This window comes from Miniopterus natalensis, chromosome 1 (genome assembly GCF_054644295.1).
Source record: "Miniopterus natalensis isolate mMinNat1 chromosome 1, mMinNat1.hap1, whole genome shotgun sequence".
Lineage (NCBI taxonomy): Eukaryota > Metazoa > Chordata > Mammalia > Chiroptera > Miniopteridae > Miniopterus > Miniopterus natalensis.
Window position 1 is genome coordinate 66,023,361 of NC_142081.1, and position 26,267 is coordinate 66,049,627.

Sequence of the window (26,267 nt, forward strand, 5' to 3'; positions counted from 1 at the left end):
TCCCCTCCCCCTACCTCCCCACCAGGGCTGGAGGCGGAAACGGAGGGAGATGCCCTTGGCAGGAATCCAACTCGCGGCCGCAGGGCCCGCGCTCTAACCACCGAGACACCGGCCAGGGCCTTAATGGAATTTTTATATAGAGGTCTATTCTAAAGCATTGTGTCAGTGATTTCCCCTTGTCCTGAGGACTTAAAAAATCCCCTTTAATAAGAGCGTCCCTGAAAATTCATGATTTCTTTTAAAAAATCACGAACATTCCAAATACCACGTGTCTAGGTATGACCCTTCCCTTAGTGGAATTTTTATGTAGAGGTCTAAAGCATTGTGTCAGTGATTTTCAACTGGTATGCTGTAGTAATTTTTAAAACATACACTACCTTACAATTTGGTCAGGGGCACTAACCTCTTTTCCCTTAGTGACAAAACAATAGCCATCCAGTGTGAATGTATCAAAATTATACCTATTTTTTGTCAGATTGGCAAAATATATGTATTTTTGGTGTGCCAGAGTTCTAGTAGTTTATGTGTGCCATGAGATTAAAAAAAGTTGAAAATCACTGCATTGTCTCCTTGAATTTATGCACTGTTACATTTTTCCTTTTCCTATCTTTGTGCTATGCCTTTCACAGTGTATACATCTATTAAAATCATGTTGTACATATTAAATATGTAGTTTGTCAACTATTTATACCTCAATAAAGCTGAAAAAATTGCTATATTCACTTTCTAGCCAGACTGAACATTCCATTAACGAAAACACCTTTAGTTTTAGACCTGGCCCTAGCCGGTTTTGCTCAGTGGTTAGATTGTCAGCCCATGGACTGAAGGATTTCGGGTTTGATTCCAGCCAAGGGCATGTACCTCAGCTCAATTGCTGGACCTGGTAGGGACACATTCCGAAGGCAACCAATCGATGTTTCTCTCTACCTCTCTCTCTCCCCCTTTCACTCTCTCTGAAAAGCAGTGGAAAAAAATATCCTCGGCTGAGGATTAAAAAAAAAAAATTTTTAGACTTGAAGGTAATTTCTCTTGACTCCATTCCCAATGTTTTCCCTACTACTGCCACCAGAATGTTTTTAGCATGTTTATTTAATACACGAATAGAGGTGTTCAACATATTTTGGCTCATCAATGTTTTGTTTGAAAGTTATTTCTTGTAGCTTTGATCAAGACATTTAAATTTAACAATCTGGGCCCTAGCTTTGCCTTTGCCCTTCCTCTACACAAGTGGAAATGTTTAAGCATCATCCTTAGCAACAAATCAGAACTGTATTAAGACCTGAGCCAGGAATTTCCCTTTAATAAATGACAAAGTCCAAAGTCTGAAAAAAGATCCAGGTAACAAAATGTGAAACAATTCCCACTTAAAAATGTAAACCTCCTCAAAGCTAGATGCTTTTATGAAGCTTGGCCTATTGATTCTAACTTCAAGAAGCAAGAAATTGACCTACCTGAGGCATCCGTTTTTTCTCAGGCAGATCCGCTGTTCATTCAAATCTCAGAGACTTTCCCTTTAGAAAGAAACGCTGGAGTTCTACTGCATCCAATTTTGTTTTCTACCACAGAGTATTTTCATTCACTTACATACGTATATACTACCTACTACCAATATCCTAAACCTGTTAAGACTCTTCTGTTTCTAAGCATGTCTCAGATGTTAATACTTAGGGGACGTCTTAAGCAAAAAGTCCTTGGTACATTCAAGCCAGTTTGTCTTTCTACTCTATTTCAATTCAGAATATTTCCAGGTCAAAGTCTTATCAGTTCAGTCTACACAGAACATAGCACCGAGGAAGTGGGGCTGGGAGGGGGGTGATGGGGTAAATTATAAAGATAGAACTACAGTCAACATCTAAAAAAATGCAAGATTTCATTAACTGACTTTGGCGCTTAAGAAACTTCCATAGCAGATTCTTTTTTCTAGCCATTTGCAGAATTTCTAACATTTCTTCAATCATTATCCCCTTAATATGACAGGATAACTCTTTAAAATCCATCAGATGCATTGCTAAGAACCCTGTAAGAGGATAGGCTAAGAAATAAAAAATTGCTCGACAGGAGACAAGTATTTTATTTCACTATTCCTATAAGTTAAAGTAATTGATTTGAAAGTCATGAAGTCATGTCTTCCATTAACTATGACCCAAGTTTAGATTTTTTTTTCTCGTTAGTCTTTTCTGCTGGGATGCTCAGACATCAGATTCCAAGAGAAACCATAAATCAAATTTGCACTGATTTAAGTTACATCTGCTTCTGGAGTCTACAATTTTGATGCAATAGAAAAATATTGCATAATTAGAACACAATCTCCACAAAGCAATTTTTCTGTGGCACTAAGCAAATATTCAAATCCAATGTCAAAAGCCACAAACGAGATTGGGAAATGAGTGGATTAACTTGACAGAGAGAGGGAGACAAAAAAGCAAGATAGCATTTTTTGAATGACCATTTACAATATTTTGCCTCATCTTCCGTGTAATATAAAGTAATTGGATTAAAATTTTTATGGTTGTCCCATGACAGCTGCTCCAAAACTCAGAAATCTCCCAGGGTTTTTTTATTAACCCCCAATAGTAGCTTGAAAAACAATAAAATCCCTGCTTGAATCTCTCATATCTCATCTTTTAAATTAAGATCCATGTAGTTCCACATGGCAGCTAGCTGCCAGACAGAATATAAAGTTAGGTATATGTAAGAGGGCAATTCCTTGATGAAGAGAACTAAAATCCTGGGAATATTACCCGAGGGGCAGTAAATATGCATAAAGGCATCCCCATTCACAATAGCTGGACAATACAGTAGATATATTAAGGTCCAACACTGAACCCAATCAGTTTTAGAGTTGGAAGAAAACTTAGAAATGATGACAAAAGTGGGGCTAAATAGGTTAAATGACTTAAAGTTATACAAATAGAGGAGAATCCTGGTCTCTTGACTTCCAATTCACTAACTTCCCTCTACATATAATATGGCTATTATTTGTCAAGCAACTCTTCCATTTTGAGCCAAAATGTCATTGCAAGAGGCAAGAAATTACATGACTGCAGGGTTATTGCTTAGTGAATGCACACAATTATGTGAGAGTCTTTCTCAACCTTTCCTTCCGTTCACCAACACCCTCCTATCACTAAAAGTACAGCACTACTCCAGCTATGGCAGTTACTTAAGATTTTCTTCCAAGTATACCCCTGGGTTACTCTTCCCTCTCATCTTCCTCGTTTTTTTGTGTGTTTTTTTTGTTTTGTTTCTAAACCACCCTTTCCTTTACACAACATGTAAAATAAGAGCTCTTTCAAATTATTTTAATAACCTGGCAGTGACTCAAAATATGAAAAGAAGATTCAAACTTGTTCCCTTTAAGGGGGATGCTACCATGACTGCTTCGCACAAGCATGTTCCAAAGTACTGATGACACCGGATTCCACAGAGCAAGGGTGGTGAGAGGGCTTCAAGGCTCACAGGCTGAAAAGCTTGGTTTCGTAGTCTCAGAAAGGGGTAGCAGGTGGCAGGAGAGACATGGAATTTAAGGGACCCTCAGAGTACAGGGCGCGGCTGCTGGGTCATCAGCACCTTGAAACGTTTCTTGATGGTGATTCGGTGTCGAGAGTATTTGTCGTCTGGGGAGAACCGAGCAGGATGGGCCGAGCAGGTCTGTTGTCCTAGAGGATCAAACTTCTGCTCGAGGAAGAAAGACAGGACATAATCTCAGTACAGAAGTGGTGCGAAAACTCAATCACTGGCGTCGTGAGAAACTTGGAGGTTGGGATGGGGAAGGGGAAGCGCGAAAAAGGGTCAAGAGGAAGACTGGAGGCGCGGCGGTCAGATAAGCAGTCACACACTCCAGCTTCCACCACGCCCGGCTTCTGGGCTTTCCAGTTCCCCTCACCCAGCTAGGCGACTCGGCGGCTGGTCTCAACCTCTCCTCCCACCTACAATTCTCGCCAAGCCCATGTACAGCCTTCCCCCACTCACCTTCAGGGTATAGACCCGTTCTCCCTGTTCATTGAGGTAATACTGGAGAAACATGATTTCGCTGAAGCAGGAGCTTCCAGTTCCGTGCGCAGCTCAACCTAACAGAGGGCCTCACGTGTTCGTCAATGTCCTTCCGGGATAGCCGGAAATAGCTCTCAAGGGAAGCCGGGAAATGTAGTCTTTTTTTAGGCCTTTCTCCAGCTGGGCAGGAGGCGGCGCACTAGTGCAGGACTTAGCCTAGTTGCAACCAAGTTGCAACCTTGGAGCCATTGGCGCCCAGTTGCAACCTTTTAGGCTTTTTAAGACACGTGAAATGTGCCCACTGTGTGCCAAACATTGCTAGGTGTTACAGGGGGATAGAGATGGACATGGGGTGAACGTTAGTGAATAGAATCCTGTCTTTATCGCAAGATGCACACCCATTTCATGGGCAGTGGGTTTCTAGTGCCTGGAAAAACAAAGGGCTCCAGGATCCAGAACCCCTTTACCTTAGGGAAGAAAGAAAGTTTTCTTTCCTCCCCTCTTTTACATCCGGTTCCCCAGCCCTATTTTAAAGTATTGGCGGTAAGAGTGCATGATGGGTATTCAATATTATGTACCACAAAGAGAGCGTGAGGTTATTTTATGGAACTGGTGAAGTCTGTTTTAGTGGTCGAACCAAGATTCAAACTCAGGTCTCTACCACAAATTCAGCGCTCTTTCTTATAGTGGTGAGTACCTAATAATAGCATAATAAGATCTCCCTCTTAGGGGTATTTCGAGTATTTTAAAGAACGTAGAAATTCTCCTTATAGGACTCTATTTTAAAGAAATGAAAATTGGAACTCAGGTAACATTGCAAAGATGATTGTTGCAGTATTATTTATAATCGCAAAAGCGTTGGAACATGTATTAATTTTATAACCAGAAAAACCTGAAAGATTTTTTTTAAAAAGAATATAAATGTAATGATACAGACATATGTACTTGTAGTACATAAAATATTTCTGCAAGGATTCACAAGAAACATAATATTGGTTTCCTTTGGGACAAAGAACTCGGGTTCCAGAGGAAATGAGTGGGAGGGAGATTGCTGTATGCTGTTTTGCATACTTTCACTTTAGAACCAATAGTGTGGTGAAGGCCTCGGGTGGGGTGGGGGCTGGGTGAAGGGAGGAGGTGGGGGGGAAATTGGGGACGTCTGTAATACTGTCAATAATAATAATAATAATAGAACATATATAGCCCATGGACACAGACAATAGAGTGGTGAGGGCCAAGGGGGTGGGGTGGGGGCTCAATGGAGGTGGGCAAACGGAGCATGGGGGGGGGGCATCTGCAGTAGTGTCAACAAAATAATTTAAATAAGAAAAAAAAATTTAAAATTATTTAACAAAATTTTTAAACAACAAAAATAATTTAACGGACAAAAGGACTTTTTGGTCTTGATATTTTAGGCTGAATGCCAGTTTTTGATAGTGTGGGGCTTTTCAGCCAAGGATTAAGGCTGAGCCTTCTGTGGACTGCCGAGCTACTGGTAGTGGATTGTTCAGGAACTGCAGGGCAGCTTTCCAAGGAAATCATATGCACACAGCAGCCAAACACTTTGGATCTTCCCAGACAATCCTAATTTCAGATATTCCATTCCCTGTGGAATAACAACCTGCTATTAAATAGGAAGTCAGTTACAGAATTGGGTGGGGTTGAAGGGCACAAAACTAAATATATTAATGAAGAATTGTATAAGGAATGGAGATGTAAAATATAGTGTTGGGAATCCGAGAGTTTACAAATTGCCCTAAAGAGGTACACAACAATTGTGTCACCATACTCTGGTTTGGAGGGAATTCCTAGTTACTGACAATATACCGGCGCCCCTTGTGGAATACCTTCCTCCCCCCTCCTGGAGATTCCCCTCCCCCACTGTAGAATGCCTTGAGTCTTAGGTTCTAGTTCTGTTTTGATCTGATCTTTACCCTTCCCTCCTTGGATCCCTGTGTATCTACTGCAGCCAGGTTACTCTCTGGGTCCTGGACCTGACTTTCTCATTCTGGAGGCTTCCAGGCAGCCACGGGTAGTGCCCAAACCTGATAGGATGACTTCAGATGGAGGCAAGTCTGCAGGTGGCAGGCAGGGTCCTTGGAGATTCAAATTTGACGCTTTATCTGGGGATGAGCACTTTGGACTGACTTAGAGGAATGTGAGAGCACTAGAGCCCACCAAAGGCATCACACTTGGGGAGGCTGAGGAAGGAGATTGTGCCATTAAGACTGGGGGTTGGGGAAGGAAGAGGGCCTTTTGGGAGGTAGATCAAAGCACTCAGAGGAGAGTGAAGTATGGAGAAGGGATGGCAGTTAGCAACTTGCTACTCTGGAAGAGAGACCCCTTCAACCCGTTTGTGTGGCAGGGACAGGGAAGGGTATGTATGGTATATGTGGCACAGAGACCGTTCAAGGGGAAAACCCAAGTTCCTGTGTCTTATTTAGGTAATTGGAGCTTGATCTAGAATTTTGCCATGAGAGAACTGAGCTGGGGCCACTCTCGATGCATTGGGGAGTGGAGTGGGGTGGAGGCCTTAGCTAGAAAAGCTATTCAGTGCGGTTATCTGTTACCAAGTCTGTAGAGAAATGTCCTCCTGAAAGCTAGACTGGAAGGTATAAGGGCCTCTGCTCAGAGTCTCAGGGCTCCTTCCAGCCCCAGGGATGGCTTCTCTTTCAGTTTAGGAAGCAGTTTTCCTTGATTCCTCAGGGCCAGGGGAGGTGAACCACTCCAGGCAGGATGAGAACTGAGGCTTCCCTGAGAAACACTCAATTTTTCTACCTTTTGTGGAACTCAGGCCTTCAGACCCATTTCATTGTGTCAGAACACCTGGCCCTCTGCTCTATGGTTGAGGTGACGAATTTGTTCATATTCCAACTCCTTCATGGTCAGGAAGCAGAAGCTGAGTGTTGTTAGTTTGCAGGGAATACTCTTTATAAGTGGGGAGGAGAGTAGCATGAAATTAGGCAGATGATTTATTATTATAAAAAGTCCTAGGAGACACATGTCCTGATTCATTAAGTAACATTTTATGAATTGATCCTGGTCTCTTTGACTAGAGCCCATGTAATTCCTCCTTAGCAGGTACCGTTTCAAACTTCATTGTCAGTGCCTTGCTCTTGGTGGGTCCTAAATTTCTGATAGCAGCTCCAAGCAGAACCAGATAGTCTGCACTGCCAAATTTTAACATGTGCAGCAGCTACATAAGGCTCTGGAAAACTCCTTCCCCCCCCCACCCCCCGTCACCCATTTCCTGGCCCTTATCTCTAGTTGTTCCTGGCTATTATATAACAAAATTTCTGAGAACCAGACATTTAATCCGCACCCCCTCTCCTGGGAACAGCATTTCTGTGAGTGGTGGCAGGGACCACAGAGCAGCTGAAAGCAGGGTTCAGGTGGTTTGCATGGGTTTGGAGTATGTTGTTTAACAAGAGACACAACTATATGCTGAGTGGGATGTTTTATGGAGCATGAGCTGTTGGGGCCAAGGGTCACTGCAACTTCTCTAGTGCAATAATTTTTAACTGGGAGTAAGGGACATCAAAATCACTTGGGGGACATTTGCAAACTACACAAGTTTCCCTCTATATACCTTTCCTCACCTGTTGAGAATCAGAACTCTGATTCTTCAAGGACTAAAGTGGAACTCTGATAACCTAGTTTCTGGTCTGCTTTTCTCCTATTCCATTCCCTCTTTTTCTTTGTCTCAACAGCATCTCCATTGCCTGGACCAGATATGACCATGAAACCGGGCACTGCCCTATCTTCTTTCACTCCACTTCCCATTCCCCCATCTGCTCCTGGCCCACCAGACCAACCACTCTGGGAGCTGCCTCCACAGCCCCCCATGCCTTCAGCTTTCTCTCCAGGCAACCCTCTGATGCTCTCTGCTTTCCCCAATCCATTGTTGGTGACAGGGGATGGGGGCCCCGGCCACAGTGGGAATGAAGCTGGCAAGGTCATTGTCAAAGTCAAGACAGAAGGGGGGGCAGCTGAGCCCTCTCAAACTCAGAACTTTATCCTCACTCAGACTGCCCACAATTGGATTGCCTCAGGTGCTCCCTGTGGGGGTCCCGAAGTCCCTCCCCCTCAATTTGTGATAGCCTCTAACATGAAGACCCTTCTGCCCACTGAGACAGTTGGGGTGAGCCAGGAGGGCCTCCCAGGCCTTCCTGCCCAGGTTCCAGCACCAGCTGCCCAACTGGCCCCCATTGTGCCCCCAGAAAAGGCTTGGCCAGGGCCACATGGGGCGACTGGAGAAGGAGTTCTGGCAGTGGCCCAATCCAAGCCATCACTGGGTGACCTCTCCTATACCTCCAAGGGTGTTTATGAGAACTTCCGACGCTGGCAGCGCTACAAAGCCTTGGCCCGGAAGCACTTATCCCAAAGTCCTGATGCAGAAGCTCTTTCTTGCTTTCTTATGTAAGTGGGGAGACCAGGGATTAATTACCCTAGGGCTTTTAACTAAGGAGGGCTTTGGGATGGACAAAATAGGTTAGGCTACGTAGGAATACTTGAGGCAGGTCATGAGGGTGGTGGAGATGCTATGAGTACAAAAAGCATGGTGGTTGTGATAATAACAATATAACAAGCCTTCAGGTGTCTTCTCTCAGGCGATGCTCACAACTCTGAGTTCAGGCAAGCATTTTTTATGGTAATCCTCATTTATAGATGAGGAGACTGAAGCTCAGAGAGGTTTCTTGTCATAACATGTGGAGGTGATTGTACCATAGGTCTCTGAAACCAAGTGCTAGGGTCCTCTGGTTCTATTTTAATACTTTTGGACATTGAGTTGAGCTGTCCAAACCTACCAGGATGAGGAGTGATGGGCCCTGACCCATTCCTGTGGGAGGGAAGGACAGTGTGGGGCCAGGCAAAGGAACTTCTGAGTATCCCCCTCCACCACCCCTATTTTATTCAGGGGAATTCAAGTTGAAATGGGGTGGTGGTAGAGTTTGCTTAGTAGTTGAGGGCCTAGGCCTAGACTCCACCACTCCCTAGATTTTGATCCTGGGCTTGACACTTCATATCTTTGCCCTAATTTTTCTCATTTAGAAAGGGGATAATTATACTTACTACCTCAGAGGGTTGCTGAGATGAAATGAGTTAATATATGTGAAGTGCTTAGCAGAGCACCTGGCACAGAGAATGCTTCATTAAATGGTAGCTGCTGCTGCTGTTATTATAAAAAGGCAATCTAGAAGAGAAAAAGAACTCACAAAAGGCCAAAGTCTTTTGCTTAAGAGTATGAGTGGATTCTTAGCCAAGGAGCCCAGGATCATGGGCTCTCTCTTGGGTTTATAAAACAACATCATGGCCATCTGAGCAATTTTCCTTTTCCTACCCAGACTTGCTGCCTCTCTCCACTGCACTGTACCCTCAACATTTTGTGTAAGCCACTATGTAACACATACTCCGTTTTACTGGATTTAAAAAACCTACATGTTATTCCTTCAGTGGCCAACTCTTAAAGGAATCTCCCTTTCCACTCTGACTCTGGAGTGGCTAAACCAAGAGGCTCTCCCAAATAATTAAGTGTAGGTCATCTTATCTACTCCCTGCTTTCTTCACACAGTTCTGAGTCTCTCTTGGAGCCTGGCAGGCTGAATTTCTGACTCTTGAGTGAGCACTGCTTTTGGTCCTGGCCTAAGGCTGCTGTCCACACTCAGGGCCTCTAGGCAGGGTCTCCCCCAAAGTGCAGCCCAGACCCTCTGTACTGGTCACCTGGGAAGCTGGTAAAATACTCTCAGTTCTGGACTCCTGGAATCCATATTTATAACAAGCTTCACCAGGTAATCTTAGGCACAATAATGTCCGAGGACTCGTTTCAGGGAGGCAAAAATGAATCACAAACAGCTAAAAGAGTATTGATATGTGACTGTCTGTCTATGAGGGGTATCCTGGAGGCAAAACAACAACACTTAAAAACCAACAAATAAAAATACCACATCACTTTCAATGAGAGATTCATTTGGCTTAGTGAGTGCCTTTTTTAAAATGCAGGAGCCTTTTGGGTAGGGCTAAGCCTGATTTACAATGAAACCCATTAATTTAACAACATGAGGGCTTTCTTCTGAATGTTTAGTTAAGGAAAGCACTGGGAGAATTAAGGGTGGTTGACTTCAAAAGATGGGGAGAAGAATCATGTTTGATTTTGTGAGAGATTTGTAAATTTCAGTGGGAAGAAAAGCCAGGATGGCCAATGAATGGATGGAGGGGGAAGGGGTTCCGGAAGCCCAATCAAGTGGGACAAGTTGGGGAGTGAGGGGCACATTAGCGCTGACGAAGGGCTGGGTGTATGTATTAGGACAGTGTCAGGACAGGTGGGTGGGGGACACACTTGTAAACTGTGACTGACCCAATGGGGGTTTTAGCCCAGTGCTTCGCTCCCTGGCCCGGCTGAAGCCCACTATGACCCTGGAAGAGGGACTGCCACGGGCTGTGCAGGAGTGGGATCACACCAGCAACTTTGACCGGATGATCTTTTATGAGATGGCAGAAAAGTGAGTCTGAGGAACCCTCATTCTCCTGATGGGGGGCTGTGAGGCTGGGAGGGTAGGGGGAAGGTAAGGAAGACTCGAGTCTGGGTGTGTGGGTGATTTTTAAAAAGGATCCTAGAAGGAAGGGTGTGGACTAGGATAGGGTCTCCTGGATCCTCGTTGCTTCTTCCACCACCTTGACTCTTGAGGTTTTTCTGTCCTATCTCCTTTTGGAAGCTCTCCCTTTTCCAGATCTTGAATTATATAAGGGCCTTGATTTTGAAGCTCTTAGGAGGGGATTGGAGCTCAATTGGTGTAAAAATTCCATGCTGAAGGGATCTAGCAGTGAGCAGGTAAGCCCTACTAGACAGATTCTTTACTATTCTTTACCTACTGGCCAGGTAGCAAAGTGTTTATTGATGCAGAACTTGGGACCACCTCTCCTCTGGAAATAGTGGCACAGAAATCAGTTACCCCTGTCATCCCAGGGAGGAGCTGGTTCTTGAAGAGGTTGGGCAGGGGAAGCCAGGGTCCTGGATGCCCAGAGTGGTCTCCTGCCTTATACCCTCCATTTTCCCACAATAATCTCCTTGGTTAAAAAAATAACTCTGAGGAAAATGAACCGTTTCCTCCATGCTTAGTTTCCACTTTCTCCCCCAAATCTTCTGGACCCATACCTCCTATATTCACCCTTCCAGGGCCTAGTCCCAGGACTCCTGGATCTCAGCACTGTCTCCTGGTGGGAACTGCCTTGAATGGCAACTCCAGACCCTGCAGGATTTCAGCCTTTTTTTATGGTTGTAGGCAGGGACAGATGAGGCCTCGAGGAAGGGCCTGCTGGTGGGGTCCTACCAGGCTGTGGCATAGGCCTGATTGAATTCAACAAGTCTGTATTCATTGCTGCTCTATACCCTTGGTGATGCTGTTAGACTGGGCATGAAAAAGAAGTGAAAGCCATGGCTCTGTCCTAGAGAAGCTTACAAGCTCTATGTTGTTTATTTTCTTAACAAGCTTCCTATATGATGACTGCAGGTGAAGGGACTATGTGGTGACCTTGTGAGGTTTCCTCAGAACTGTTATTTGGTTATCTGTGAGCAGCACCCTCCTGGTGTTCGGGTTCCCGATGGGTCTGGCCTCAGCACTGCCTGGGCCTTCTTGTCCTTTGCAGGTTCATGGAGTTTGAGGCTGAGGAGGAGATGCAGAATCAGAACACTCAGCTGACGAGTGGGTCCCAGGGTCTGCCTCCTGCAGCCCCTCTGAAACTTGATTCTCAGGGTCCCCGGGCCCCTGGGGTTTGCCAGCAGCCAGGTAAGGTTACCCAGTTCTAACAGAAGCCGTACACCAAAGGCTCAAAGGGAGGCATACCGAAAGCAGTCATGGGTTGGGGAAGGCTTTGACCTTGCATCTGCCACTTTCCCTCCAGGGAGTGGCATTTGATGTTCCAAACAGGGCAAATATAGGAGTCTGGGTTCTCAGGTTCCCTTGGTCCCAAACCAGGTATTGATCTTGGCCAAGTAAACCAACTATTCTCTCACCAAGGCTGTAAGCGGAGCCCATAATACCTCATCTGACTAAGAAATGGGGGCTGGATCAGGGGACTTCCCGAAATTTCAGGGTTTCCAAGGTTCTTCATATGGTGATTTTCTCAGACCTTCCAACTCCTCAATCTTTGCCCATGGCTGGTACTTTTCAGGGTGGCCTGATCCAGCCTGGAGACATTCGTGTTCTCGGGTGGGGTTGGGAAGCAGAAGCTGTAGTCTGTGTGCCACTTTCCATTTCTCCTTTTCATCTCTTCCCTTAGCGTACATTCCCAAGAAGGCGGCCTCCAAGGCACGGACCCCACGCCGGCGGCAGCGCAAAACCCAGAGGCCTCCAGTTCCTGAGGCACCCAAGGAAATCCCACCAGAAGCTGTGAAAGAGTATACTGACATCATGGAAGGGCTGGTGGGGAGTCACTTGGTCATTGGGGAGTCAGACGGAAGACAGGAAGGGGAAGAGCAGCAGCAGGAGGAGGAAGGGATGTATCCAGATCCAGATCTCCTGAGCTACATCGATGAGCTGTGTTCTCAGGAGGTCTTTGTCTCCAAGGTGGGCTGGGCCTGGATGTCTGGTTTCTAGGAGATCCTGGGGTGGGAACTTCAGGGAACCAAAGATCTAGGGTTCTGCCCTAGGCTCTATTCTGTACTGAGCAATGTGTGTGCATGTATGTACACGTGTGAATGTGTGTAGCTGCTGGTGGTCATGGTTTATAACAACCCTGGGGGGGAGGGGGCTTATGGCTTCTCTAGAGCCTCCGGGCTCACAAGTTACCTCCTGTCAGCCTCATAACACGTTTACTTCCGCTGCCCAGGTGGAGGCCGTCATTCACCCTCAATTTCTGGCAGACCTACTGTCCCCGGAACAACAGAGGGACCCCTTGGCCTTAATGGAGGAGCTGGAGCAAGAAGAAGGACTCAGCCTTGCCCAGGTATACCTGAGGGGTAGGGAATATCAGAACCAGGAGCTCGCATGATTGTAGCTAACCCTACGCTGTCTTGGGTGGCATGACATCTGGAGATGAACTTCAGGAGCGGGCTTCGGGTACTGAACAGTAGGTAAGGGACTGTGGACGTGCAGGAAAAGGGAAGTGTAAGGGCTCAAAGTGTGGCATAAGGCCCAAGAAGGCAGAAAAGAACTATGGTATCTGCCTTTAATACTGTCGCTTAAGCCACCTGCTTGCATTCTCTGCCCTGCCCACCACTCAGCCAGCCGTCCCCACCTCGTGTGGCATGCTATTTGTCTATTCTTTTTCCAGCTGGTCCAGAAGCGGCTCCTGGCCTTGGAGGAGGAAGACGATGCAGAGGCAGCTCCAAGTTGCCCTGGAGCTCAACTGGACTCAAGTGCTTCCGTTTCTGATGAGGATGAAGATGGGGGTGGGAGGCTTCGGCCCTCTCCTGGGCTTCGGGTGGCTGGGGGCACTGTTTGCCTTGGGAAGGCTGCTTCTCCCGGAAAGCAGGCAAGAGAAGTGCATGGTGGGCAGGAATGGGCTCTAGATCGCCCAAGGGGCACGTGCAGGGATGGGAACACCCTGCCATCCCCCAGCGGCTGGGACTTGCACATAGAACTTGCAGCTCCACAGGGAGCTCAAGGGCCCTTAGGTACAGAGAGAAGAGGGCCTGGGAAAGTTACAAACCAGATATCCTCACACCAAGATGACTACCTGGGAGGTGCTGGGTCCCCTGGGCACTCCCTGGTGGCTGATGGGACTTCTGAGGTTCTGTCCCTTTGCTGGCAGGAAGACCCCCCGCAGCTCGAGATAGTTCCCAGTTTGGATGCTGCCCTCGCAGAGCCAGCTGCTCTGCAAGGACAGGGTTTAGAAAAGCAGATCCTGGGGCTGCAGACAGGACAACAGACAGGGGGTGCTGGAGGGCTGCCTCAAGGCAAGGAGCTGCTCGTGCCCCAGGAGGTCTCCTCAGGAGTCATGTGGGGAGGTGACAGAGGTCCTCCTGTGGTTCAGAGTTATGAGCAGAGCCCTTCCCCGAGAGCAGCTGGGGACAAGGACGAGGCTTCTTTCAGTCCAGGACTCTGGCTCAGCAGTGAGATGGATGCCATAGGCTTAGAGCTGCCCTTAGAAATCGAGGTCACAGAGGACTTCCATGTTGGGCCATGTGCACCTGAGTACCAGGGAGGCTGCCAGGCTCTGGGCTCCAGAAGCAGCGTTTCTCTGGGTCTTGGGGATAGCACAGGACCTAGGGATGTGGGGAGCAGTGCAATTCCCTGTGGAGGCACAGATGCCACAGCGGCTTTAGAAAAGAGAAACTACAGCCTGGCCTTGAGGCCTAAAGAAAAGAGAGAACAGAGTCCTGAGACTATACAGGATCCCACTGACCTGTGGGCTGAAGGTTGCCCCCCGTTGCTGGAAGGCAGTATTGATGCCTCCACACTGGTTTCCAAAGAAACCCTCCTGCCTGCTAGTCAGGGCGATGTCATTATCCTGGGGACCCAGGATGCCTCCTCCTTCCCTGAGGCCAGCCAAGAGGTGGGGAACAGAGGCAGTTCCATCTCTCTGTTGGAAACCACAGGTCACAACAACATACTAGATGTTAGAGATGACTTTGGCCTGCAGTTAGGGGCCAGTGAAGATACCCGGGCATTAAATTTTGATTCTTTTCACCCCCAAGGAGAGGGCAGGGAGGACACTGATTTGTTGAATCCTAAAGACCTTGCTCCCTTACCAGGGAATCGAGAGTCTTATGTACATGGGACCCCCAAAACATCTCCTCCCAAGGGCCTTGGACAAACTTCCCGATGGGGAGCCAGGGGTGCCTCAGTTCTGAAAGAAGCGTCTCCTGTTAGTGAAACATGCAGCACAGCAGATGGGGCCAAAGGAAAGGAGGAAGAGGAGGAGGAAGATGAGGAACTCTCTAGCTTTGCCTACCTCTTGGCCTCTAAACTGAGCCTGTCGCCGAGGCGGCCTCCTCTGGGTCCTCACCCGGCCTCGGGCCTGTCCTCCACAGGTCAGGGGGTCCAGAGAGCATCCTGCTCCCTCTCTGCTGAGGCAAGAGGCCCCGGCCAAGCTCCATATCCTGTTGCCAAGTCTAAGAAGCGAGCTCTAGTTGCAGTTCCAGTTCCTCCTGGAAAGAGGCCCTACCTGGGAGCTGAACTTTCGGTCGCCGGGGAGACACCCCTGGTTCTACCCTCGCAGCCTCGTAAAAGGCGGCGTGACAGTTTGGGCACAGGCAGAAGGAAGAAACGGCGCCGTTGCCAGTAGGGAGCAGCAGGACCTTCCTATCCCTCCCGCCAGTCCCTGAAGCCGGGCCGTTTGAATAGATTTCACACTGGCTGCACACAAACCAGAGACTTGCTCTCAATCCTATGTTTTGTAGCTCTGCAAAAGTGGCTAGTGTGAGGAGGGAGGTCACACCAGCTAGGCTGGAGGAGGTGCCCTGGTGGGAGGTGAGGGCAAAGTACCTTTGGAAGAAGTTATATGGGAAAAAAATAAAGATTTTGTTGTTGTTGTTGGCAAATACTTCTCAATGTGCTAGTTTGTATTTACTTCTTGGCTCCTAGATGGGGTAAGATGCTGTAAAAAAAGGAGGTGGGGTGGTCTTAGAGTCTACAGATCGAACTTTCCAGCCTTTAGCCTATGCAGGCTCTCTGATAAGCCCGAGCACTGAAAAGTACCAATGAGACTTCATTTCTCCCCTCATCAAAGGCCAGGACTTGGCTGCTGGGAGGGCTTCTCTGGACAGCCTGTCTCCCTTCAAAAGTCTATATGGAAAGGTGCCTTTTTAAAAAACCTGGGATAGGTATCTAATTTTCTAAATCGAATTTTCCATAATTGTGTCTAGAGGAGGGCTTGTTTTCTTCCTTCTTGAAAAGAGACTGGACAGAAGGGACTTAACTGTCCTCAATTCAATCCCAAGGCAGAAAAACCCTCCTGTGTGGTTGGTCTGAGCTGCAGAGAGGAGGCATCAACCTCAGTAGGATTATTAAATATGGAATGGCAGTTAGTTATTTTTTAATCTCTAATGAGGACAGAACGAGAGGGAATACGCTGAAAAGAGGTTCACGAGTAAGCCTGTTAAAATGTGCACATACAGGGCATGACAAGAGGAAAGGACACGAGATTTGCAGGATTTCTGTGCAGCAAAGCGCCCTGTCCAGCTGGAAGTGAGGATTCATCCAGCTCTGGCCAACAGGACTGACCTGGGGAACCTTCGGGATTGTCCAATGGGCAGCTGGCGACCGTAATCCCTTTCTTTCCCAGCTAATGTGACCATCAATGTGACCGAGCTTCATATTTTTTAAATAGATATAGATATATATTTATATTTATATATAAAATAGTTTCTTACAAAAAACCCCAAACGAACAAAAAAATGAAAATCAACTTAAAAAAAACAAACAATAACTAAAAATCAAGCAGGAGCAGAGAGGGCTCGAGGCCCAGGGTCAGCCCCTGGCGCTGCCTTGAGTCTGCGGGCCAGATGCGAGCTGGGGAGGTCGAGGTGCTCAGTCGTCCTTCTGCTTGGGTGAGTGCACAGTCCCATTGGCCAGAGCTGTGGGGCTGCCTGGGGATGAGGCATTTGGTGTCTGGGAGGGGCGCAGGTAGGTGCTGAAAAGCTTCCCGTGGACAGGATCACGGAGGGAGAAGTCCTGGAACTCACCTGGACACATGAGAGTGAAATGGGGAAAAGCAAAATAATCTAAGAAGGAGAGGACACAGGCACCTTGCTCTTTTCTCAGAATTGGTATGTCTTCTCTCTCTCATCTCCACTTCTCAAGTCCAAGTTTATGTTCTTTCTGCCTTCCTAGCCAATTCCTCCCATTCTCACTTCTCAGATGTTCCAATCCCTGGCACTGGCCACCAGCCCTTGTTCCCTCCCAGCCCAGTGCTGAAGGTGCCCCTAATGCCCATGTGGGCTAAGAAGACAGTGACTCACAGAGGGAGAGGCCTTGGCGGGGTCCCGCCTGGCACAGCTCGGCATGCAAAGTCTCCGCAGCAGGGCGGGGTGACCCCAGCAGCAGGTGCAGGATGGTGCTGAAGCCGTCTCTGCACAGTAGGCGGCTGGGCCCCTCTGCTTGCTCCTCCGCAAACAGCTGGGAGAGAAGGGGACACAAGTTAAGCACCCTCCTCATGCCATCACCCCACACTCTCCCTCCCAAAGGTCTGCCTGACAGGTTCCTCCTCTTCTAAGAATGCAAAACATAGGCCCTCCCTGCCCACCCTGGGTCCTTTCTGCAAGAGAACTAGAACTTCATAGCTGCTGCCCTCTTCCTGTTCCCAGCTATGCCTCAACACAGACACACTGGGACTCTGGGGTTTACAGTGCGGCACTGGGGTGGATACCAAGCACCAGCTATGCAGAAGCTACTGGTAACAAACAGTATACCACACAGGCTTCTGAGTGGGCTGAGCACAGCCACCATGTGCCCTCTCCTCCCAACACTCTGGTACCTCAAAGGCCAGGCGAGTGAGCTCCTCTAGGCCTGTGCTCCCATCCAGAGCTGCCAATGCAAGGGCCACATCTCGGAAGTCCACCAAACCGTTGGCATCCTGGAGTGTGGAAGAGAAACGAGGGCGATGGGGGAGGGGGAGCAACCCTGTTCTCCTCCCTCTTCTCCGCAGGCACGGAGGTGACTCCTGTGTCTGCTTCCCTGAGAACCTGGAGTCCTAAATGCTCCAGGATCCCTGATAGTTCTCTCAGATCATGGGTTTGCTCAAGCTCTACTGCCCCAAGTCACCTGGTGACAAAGTTCTCTTCTAAAGGGATCTTCTAGGAATGTGAAGTAATCCCTCAGGAATGCTGAAATTACCATTAAGTTTCTGACCTACCTTTGAGGGCATTTCTGGCCTCCAAGCTAGGAAAACCAGTTCTCCCCTGACTCATATCCTATGTGGGAGAACAGGTCCAACAGACTAAAAGGGGGCCACTGGCATAATTTCTGACAAAAATACCAAGAAGGATGCCTGCCAGCTCTGTGGGGGAACCATGGTATTCGGACTTTGGTTCTGTTCTGCTACAGGTTAAGTGGGGAAGCTCCTTTCAGGGACGGTCTGCCTCAGTCTAAGAAATCAATGTCTTCTGTCCCTTCAGAGGACATTGAGAGCCACAGTCTGCATCTTAGATCAAAAAAGAACTCCTCAGGATCACTGGTGGTTGTTTATAAACATTAAGAATCTCCTGGGACAATCTTATAATTCAACAGGAAAACCTGGTAAAGTCCCAGAAAATAATCCAGTTTGCCAAGATTCTTGAGAAGTTCAGAAATTCCCCAGAGAAGTTGTGGGATATTTTAAAAAATCTGCCCAAATATAGCAAATAATTCTGAGTCTCAAACTCTTAACCATCTAACCTGTCCAGCATTGTCTCCTCTGTCACCTTCCCACCTACCCTTCATGACTCATCTCTGAAGCCCTCACACAGTCTCCCTCAAGGTCGTATGATCCCTCACCTTTGCCAATCTCTAAAGTGGCTTCGGAAATTTATGGATCTCACTGACCAATTATTTCTTTAATGTTCTACACCACAATGATTAAAACACTGCTCTGCGATGCACTGGATACTCTATTAAAAAATAAATTCCCCAGGGAACCTCAGAAGTTGGTCATCTGACAATAGCGGTTAGAACATCCAGCACAGACTCCAAATTGGCCATCTAATGTGACTGCCATGGCCACGTGGATGACATCCTTAAATGCTGAGCTCTGCACTCTTCATCCCAGCTCCTTTACCTTCTGGAAGTAGCTAAAGGCACCAGCCACGGTCTGAGGGTCAGAAAGCTGGAGCTGCCTGGCAAACTCATCCTGGTTGATCATTCGACTCCGGCCTGGCTCTGCCCCAGTGTCCACATAGCCAGGGGACAGCCTACAATGGAATTGTGGAAGGCAGAGAGCTGACTCAGTTTCTTCCTGGGCACACCACCCAGCAGGAGCTTGGCCCCAGCCCCAAGAGTTTTCCAGTGCAGGTACATCTAGTGTTTTTCTAAGATATACTCTGACTCATAGTCCCTTGAGAGCCATTCTTTACTTTTTTCACTGGGGTAATTACATATCTTCCCCTTTCTTTTTCTTCCTTCCTTTTACTCCACTATCTTTTAAAAATTTCCTCTATCTTCCCACTTTTTTTTTTTAATAAGACTTTCCTTCCTTCTTCCCATCTCTCCCTTTTCCTCCTACTCTTTTTCTCTGTCTATACATGACACTGCCCATTCGCTCATCTTCAAGGTCACTTACCCAGCCTTTCGAAGCACCTTTCCCAGTTCCCAGAGCTGTGGCTCCAATGCTACCTTCAGCCGGCCCACCACAATCACTGGCAAGCTCCCTACAAACTCGCACTCGGTGGCTGGAATGCCCAGGGCCCTATAGGATGAAGAGGGACGGAACGGAGGGAGGAGGCAGAAGAATCCTCCGAGGGTTCATTACTGACTGGCCTATGGCTAGGGAGAGGACATTAGGCCCCTTTAACCCCCCTCCACCCAGTCTCAGATGTCCACTAAGCCTTCCCACTGCCCTCTTCCCCATCTTTGCCTCACACTCTCAGCGCTCCATCCCTCCTGTGGTCCCTTTGCCCTGTATCTGCTCCAGGAAGCACCCTGCGGAACACTCACTGTGCCATAACCCTCTGGACATTGTTGGCATAGAGGGTGGGGTCCCTGCTCTCCTCTGGGCTGGGGTGGTACACAGGGAGGAACTGAAACATACACACACTTCTCATCAGGACCTCAGAGCCAGGGTGACCACTCCCACCCTTTTCCCCCAAAGCTTCAGAGGTCAGTGGGTGCCCACTTTCCTACCCCACCATGGGGGGGCGATCATACCTCCACATCCACGATGCTGCAGGGCTGAGAGGCTGTGAGCCAGAGGACTTTGAGTCTAAGAGCAGAGAGACTTCAGATGTTCACTAATCTCTCACTATGAGCTCCTCCCACCCGGAACAGGGGAGTAGGAAATTTCTGCTCACTATGAAAATGGACTCCTAGCCATAAAGTCTGCTGGATAAATTTGCAGTTGGGAGACAGAGGGAAGGCCGGAAAGGTGGGAGGGGAAGCAAGAAGCTTTGAAGGGATGTGCCAGAGGCAGAACTGTGGGGGAGAAGGTTTGAGTAACTGGGAAAAGGGCAAGAGGCAAGCCCGATGGTGGTTCTCAAGAAAGGAGCGAGGGAGAAAATCACTTAGAAATAGGGAAATAAGTTAAAGGAGCTTTAATCACAGCAGGAATGATTAGGTGGGATAGCTCAAAGCACTTCCAGATCACACTGGGAGAGCATAACAAAACAGTGGGAAACAGGCATCTCCTTCTCTAGAGCTCCCTCATCCAAGAATGAAGGGCCATTGGCCTTGTCTGGAGATGAGAAGATGGCCCAGGAATTCTCCGATAGACCCTGCTCTCTACCCTCACCCAGGACCACCAGAACTCACACTCCAGGGCCCCTCCATGCCCAGCTGGTGGTGTCCTATGGGAGAAACAGAGGTGGGGGGAGACTGGCATTACTTTTCTTCCCTGGAACTGGCTAATCCTCTTTGAGCAGAGGCTGTGACTCCGCCCTGGCCCCACCCCCACATGCACACCCCATCATGGCACTAACAGTTTTCACCCATTAGGGTGAATACATGCTCCCCCTTCCCCCTCTCTTGGACTAAGACTCACCAGACTGTTGGGGTAGCGGATGAGGACAGGCTGCACAGGGACCCCTGCGATGAAGGCTCCTAAATCCCATTTCCACCCCCACCCCCCAGGTAGAGGTTAGTACGTGGAGGTAGCTAGAAGGCATGAAATACAGGGGTCTGGGACAGTCCTCAGATGAGATCTAGTCTTGTTCTGCTTCATTTATAATTTTCTCTCTGACTTCTTGGGACTTTTCAGAGTCAGCAAGGTGGTATCTTGTCTCCCATTCCTTCCCCACCCCTCCGTGATAGGCAGTTAGACAGACAGGAGCAGAGCAAGGACAATGGCCAGGTACAAAAGGTCATCAGGATGGAAAGCCCCAGGTGTCTAGCAACAGACAAGTGTAGGGTGGGACCTTTTTTCCAGGGTGGTCTTTCCTCCCCTAGCCTATCACAGGCCAAGAGGTTTGAACACCCAGACCTTAGAGATAACATCTAGGCCTCAGTTGTATTTCAGCTCCAGGCCTAGAAAAGCAACAAAACCAGCCACAGCTGACCTCAGGACCAGCTACATTGGATAATGACGCCTGCCCTGGCACTGACTAATCAATCATTGGGGACCACAACCCTGAAAGGACATACCTGAAAAACTGCTGAATATTTTATTAAGATCTTCCCCTGGGACCTCCCCTAAAACCCTTAGGATGGAGAACCCAGAGTGCTCTCCCACCCAGGAACATGCTCGTGCCTTTCCCTTTCCCTCCCTGCCCCCAGGAGAGTTACCATTAGCTTCCTCAGTCCCAAGCTCTAAGGGCCCTTCCTTTGCCTCTATAACTTGTTTCCTAAACCCATTTCTTCTAGGAATTACTTCTTCTACCTCTGTGACTTTACAAATAAATGTCCTCTTATAGTTAGGGTCTTGGCTCTGAATTCTTTCCTAGCCAGAACCCAAGTACCAAGGTTGCTGAACCCAGGACTGGTCTCACACCACCAGACTAACACCCAGTGCTATCCCACCGCCTACAACACCTCCACTTCTTGGGTTATTCCAGAGTCGCTCTTCAAATCTGGGGCTCCTTTTGCCTACATCCCTACCACCCACTATCATTTTATTCACCTGGTTTGAATTTAAGCAAAGCCTTCTTGTTGGAACAGGTACCCTCAGGAAAGAATAGTACCTGGGGAAAAAAAAATCAAGGGGCCAGAATGAGGTGGGGTAGGCTAAAGGAGAGGAGAGAGGAAAGAGGAGCCTCTTTAGGAGCACAGTAAAGGTGAGGAGTCTTAAGACCCTTACCCACCTGAGGCCACTTGCCTCCTGAGGTAGCCCGCCTTCGGACTTCCTCCACCACTTTGCGTCGAGAAGCGGGGTCATGCCGGGATACAAGGATGGCTTGGTTGAAGCGAAGGAGGGCTGGGGTCCAGAGAGGATACAAGGAGTCACTTGGTTCCTACCAGGGGGCAGTAACACCCACAGTCCCCCTCCTTCTACAGTAGGAGATATTTCTGTTATCTTTTTGCCCTGGGGCCCCTCCTTTTATTGTGTGTTTTCCTTTTAGAGAACTGACCAGGGCTCCTTCCAACACCCTCTCTAAGCCCCAGCCCTCTGAGTCTGAGAGGTGGCTTCACAAATGGTGCTAATTTGCATCTCATTTGCCCACACCAGTCAATCTCTTCTAACTTCTCCCCTGCAACCTTGAGGTCAGTTCTATTCAGAGTGTGTCCATCTGATTCCTGTCTTTTTTGCCCAGAGCTGTCATCTCTCCCCTTCACCCCTCTTAAACTCTCTCACCTCCAATGACAGGCACAGAAAGGTTCTCAGCTCGGGACACAACCTTGGGCAGGTCACAGGGCAGCAGAACAATGGGGTCAAAGAAAGTAGAGTGGGGGGCGGCAACGAGGACAGGGGCTTGGAGGCGAGAGGCCCGCTGGCCCCGAACACGAATCCGGAGGAAGCCCAGGAGGAAAAAGAGCAGGCGGCTGAGGCCCAGCACCCCGTTGTGGCACACAGTCCTGCAGGGCAAGGTGGGGTGTCAGTGGAGGCAGAGAGTATGACCCGCACTCAACCCAGGCTTAGGCACCTGGAAAAGCAGGCGCCCTTCTTTTGCCCTCTGGCCAAGGGGTGGAAGTCACTTCTGGCTACTTTGGGACATATCAAGGCACATCACTTAGAGGTCCTGAGCACCAGGTCTGGGCCTAGGTGACTCATCTCACCTTGCCAGGCTGAGTACCAGAGCTTCAGCACCCTCCCTGCTCTTCTCAAAAAGGGAGCAGAATAAGCGGCAGGAAACAAGTTAGAAGCAGGGTGTCTGGGGGCTAATCCCCCACTTACTTCCTCCATCCTGTAAGTGGCTCCTGAAGCTGCTCCTCAGAAAGACCAGCTACTTGCAGCCAGGCAAAGGGCCAGAGGAGAAAGAGGACGACAAAGGCCAGAAGCACTCGGACGGGGGCCAGCAGTGCCCCTAGGAGGCAGAACTGCAGAGGGTGGGAGAGAACGCGCCACCTCAGGGCCGGGAGGTGCTCCCTCCCAGGCTTCCCTTTCCACACGGCAGAGACCCAGGAGCAGAGGGCCACCGCCCACTGTACATCCGGTGACAGGTGGTGTGGGAGCAGGAAACTGGGCTGGCATCCGAGGTGGGGTGAAGGTATCAACGAGAACGAGTAATTAAAAGATGAACAGGATGACCCTGGCTGGTTTGGCTCAGTGGTTACAGTGTCAGGTCCAAGGGTCAAAGGGTCAAAGCTTCAATGTCCGGTCAAGGGCATGTACCTTGGTTGCAGGTTCCATCCCTGGATCCCTGCCCCTGGTCAGTTGCTTGCGGGAAGCAACCAATCGATGTCTCTCTCACAAAATCAATAGAAAAAAATATCCTCCGGTGAGAATTAAAAAAAAGATGAACAGGATCGGGGGCCTCATTTTCCTATCTTTCAGATGGTCCCCATCCCACCTATAACACCGAATGTCATCAAATGCACCTAGAACTTGGAGAGGTTGTTAAGAGTATTTAATGATAACCCATGTGAACACGCCCAGCACAGGGCTTGATGTGCAGTAGGCTAGAGACAGTTCCTCTTCACCCACGTCCCATTCCATAAATAGCTCCTAGGTCCAACAGAAACCAGGAGGATGGTTCTTTCCACTTTGGGCCTGGAACACACTGAGATCCACTTTTTAGGCCGCAGGCCAGTGTCTAGTTCGGCGCAACAAACAGCGCTCCCCTAGTACTGGGGGATGGGGGAGAGAAGAGCTCAGCCCCGCTCCGAGGCACAGAGGTTGCCTGGAGCCAGGGCGACTCCACGCGCTGCCCAGGGGAGAGCGCAGGTAAACACCGCGGCCCCGGGAGCTCGCCTCGGGGGAGGCTAGGGCTGCAGGAGCCTGGACACTCCCCACGCCGCTCGGCAGTTCCGCTAGGCTGCGGCGACCCCGCACTTCCTGCAGCCAACCCCCTTCTCAGCCTCCCCTCCCCCCTGAAGGTGCGGCAGGATGGGGTGGGTGGGTGGGTTGGGGGGGGAGTGGAAAGAGGGGGCGTTGGAAGGGCACGGGGGCGCAGACCGCGGGCCCAGAAACCCGTTTCCTCTAATTCAGAGCCTGGAGGAGCCTTCAGCACGCCCCTGCCCCCACCCCCGGCTTTCCGTAGCCTCCGACTCCTTCCCAGCCCGTGGGCCTCCGCAGGATGTAATCCGCATTCCCGGTGTCCTCCATCTCCCCCACCCTTGCTCCCCTGCAGTCCTCCATCCTCACCTAGCCAGCTCCTTCACACCTAGGAGCTGGTCTATCGCTCAATCCCGCGTCCTCTCCAGCTCAACCCCCTCCCCACGTGCGCACCCCGGACTCCCGCCCCGCAAGCCTCACCCGGGTCCTTCTCGGACCCCCATCCCCATCTGCCAGGGCTCTAAACGGCCTCCTTCTCCAATCCCCAGGAGCCCTCCCGACGTCCCCTGCCCACACCTTACCTTAATCCTCTGGAAGAGGGAGAGATGTAACTCGTGCACAAACGGGTTGGGGGGCGCTGAGGGTCCGGAGGTGGGATCGAGGGGGACGCAGCCCCCCGGGCCTCCCTGGCTCATAGCGGCGGGAGAAGGTGGAAGGGAGAGCGCCCGGCCGCTGCCCCGGGCCCCGCTCTGCAGAGCCAGCAGATGCGGCTGCAGCGGCACGGCGGCAGCGCTCTGGCCCCGGCCCCGCCTGGTGCGGGGCGCCGAGGGGCGGGGGTGCAGGCGGCGCGGCCCCGCTCGCGTTGTCAGGGAGCCGGCGAGGGGCGGGGCTTCCAGCCTCCCAGCTCTCGGGCTCCTCTGCACCCGCCGCGGCGTCCGCAGCCCCTCCGGCCATTGTTCCGCGGCGGCCGGATACTGGGCGCGGGGCGGGCCCGCGGGGTGCCCTCGGGTCTGGCTCTCTGGCCGTCCCTCTCCGACGACCCGGCCGCTGCCTCCGCTGGGAGCGGGTTTGGGGCTTCGAGGTGGGCGCGTGGCCGAGATCGCCCGCCTACTGGGCTCGCGCGTCGAGGTCACCCGGCGGGCGCAGCTTGGGGTGGGGCCCTCCGGCGGGGGGAATGGAAGGGCCGGTGCGCCCAGCGCGGAGGCCGGCGGCTCGGGGCCGAGGCGGGGTCCAGCCCTCCCGCTCCGGGCTGCTGCTTCCCCTCGGAGGCCGACCACCTTTCCTTCCCGGCGCGGGCCGAGCCATCGCGCGAGGACTGGCGGCGCTCGCGCCCCCTGGCGGCCGCGCTGTGCCGCACACCTCGGCGCGTCCGCGTCCTGCGGGCTCCAGGCCGCGTCGCCTGTTCTGGTGTGAGGGCTCCTTGGATCCGCGCGTCGCCGGCAACCCTCAGGACGCCGGCCCACATGCTTCCCGGGGCCCGACAAGCCAGGTCGGGGACCGGGAAAGCTGGGGTGACTCCAGAGGCAACACTTTTTCCTTCTAGTGTCTCTTTTCTGTTGCTGTCTCCCTCTCTCCACTGTGTGAGAGGAGAAATACCTTTTCAACTCCAAACTAGGCTAGAAAACTCATCAGCTGGCCAGCCACTGGTTGTTAGGTGATGGTGAGATCAGGGAGTTGAGTGGGCTTTGAGACCCACAGCCAGTAACAATCAGAAAGCGAATACCCTTGACAAAAAGGAAGAAGCTTCGTTGTGTGTGGAAGGAAGCTGCCTTCGGTTCACCTTGTTTTATTTCTCTCTTCTGCAACCCTGTCGGTCACCACTTTGTGAGGATAGTGAGGACAGTGGCAGATCGATGGGCAGCTGGGTCACTGGATACCATTAATCTTTTATTGGAAGGGGAATCAGGCTAAAGCCAGAAGTCACTCCTATCCAGACCTCCTTCCCTGCCCCATAATTGACTCACTGACACAACCGCCTGTATCCTTAGAAGAGAGCAGTCAGAATTCTAAGAAATAAAGGATATCCTAGTCAAGATTTATTTCTTAAAGAGTTTTAGAGGGAAGGTTCTATAGGTCTCTTTTACTTATTTTTAAATTAATAGTAATCTCCAGCTTTGAGATATTGACATATAACATTTAAAGTGTATAATATGATGATTAGATACATGTAGATCTTTTATCTACAATGTAAGGGAGGGCCGGTTTCTGTATATCTTGGGTTTTCCAAGGTAGTTTCATTAGTTTTATAATTTTTTAATGCAATTCATTAAGTGCATAATGACATCTTATTTTTATGCCTTGAATATTTTACATAAATTATCTAAAACCAGAACCAGGAG

At 49.8% G+C, this 26,267-nt stretch overlaps 3 protein-coding genes across 3 annotated transcripts; 1 reads left to right on the top strand and 2 right to left on the bottom strand.

Moving 5' to 3' along the window:
- Window positions 1-1,268: 1,268 nt before the first annotated feature.
- NOP10 (NOP10 ribonucleoprotein) lies at window positions 1,269-4,092 on the bottom strand. The gene is made up of 2 exons (XM_016199636.2): window positions 3,973-4,092; window positions 1,269-3,675 (listed from the first exon to the last, which is right to left on the bottom strand). The coding sequence occupies exons 1-2, from the start codon at window positions 4,024-4,026 to the stop codon at window positions 3,535-3,537; spliced, it is 195 nt and encodes a 64-aa protein (XP_016055122.1). The 5' UTR covers window positions 4,027-4,092; the 3' UTR covers window positions 1,269-3,534.
- A 1,939-nt stretch (window positions 4,093-6,031) lies between these two features.
- Window positions 6,032-15,326, top strand: NUTM1 (NUT midline carcinoma family member 1). Its single transcript, XM_016199544.2, has 7 exons — window positions 6,032-6,062; window positions 7,704-8,412; window positions 10,365-10,493; window positions 11,638-11,777; window positions 12,271-12,557; window positions 12,820-12,936; window positions 13,264-15,326. Exons 1-7 carry the CDS (start codon window positions 6,047-6,049, stop codon window positions 15,217-15,219), a joined length of 3,354 nt encoding a protein of 1,117 aa, XP_016055030.2. The 5' UTR covers window positions 6,032-6,046; the 3' UTR covers window positions 15,220-15,326.
- Window positions 15,327-16,342: 1,016 nt separating this feature from the next.
- Window positions 16,343-24,686, bottom strand: LPCAT4 (lysophosphatidylcholine acyltransferase 4). The gene is made up of 14 exons (XM_016199546.2): window positions 24,510-24,686; window positions 22,888-23,030; window positions 22,348-22,568; window positions 21,857-21,969; window positions 21,676-21,736; window positions 20,602-20,660; window positions 20,373-20,407; window positions 19,773-19,827; window positions 19,563-19,645; window positions 19,189-19,314; window positions 18,688-18,820; window positions 17,410-17,508; window positions 16,895-17,051; window positions 16,343-16,618 (listed from the first exon to the last, which is right to left on the bottom strand). The coding sequence occupies exons 1-14, from the start codon at window positions 24,621-24,623 to the stop codon at window positions 16,464-16,466; spliced, it is 1,554 nt and encodes a 517-aa protein (XP_016055032.1). The 5' UTR covers window positions 24,624-24,686; the 3' UTR covers window positions 16,343-16,463.
- Between the last annotated feature and the right edge of the window lie 1,581 nt (window positions 24,687-26,267).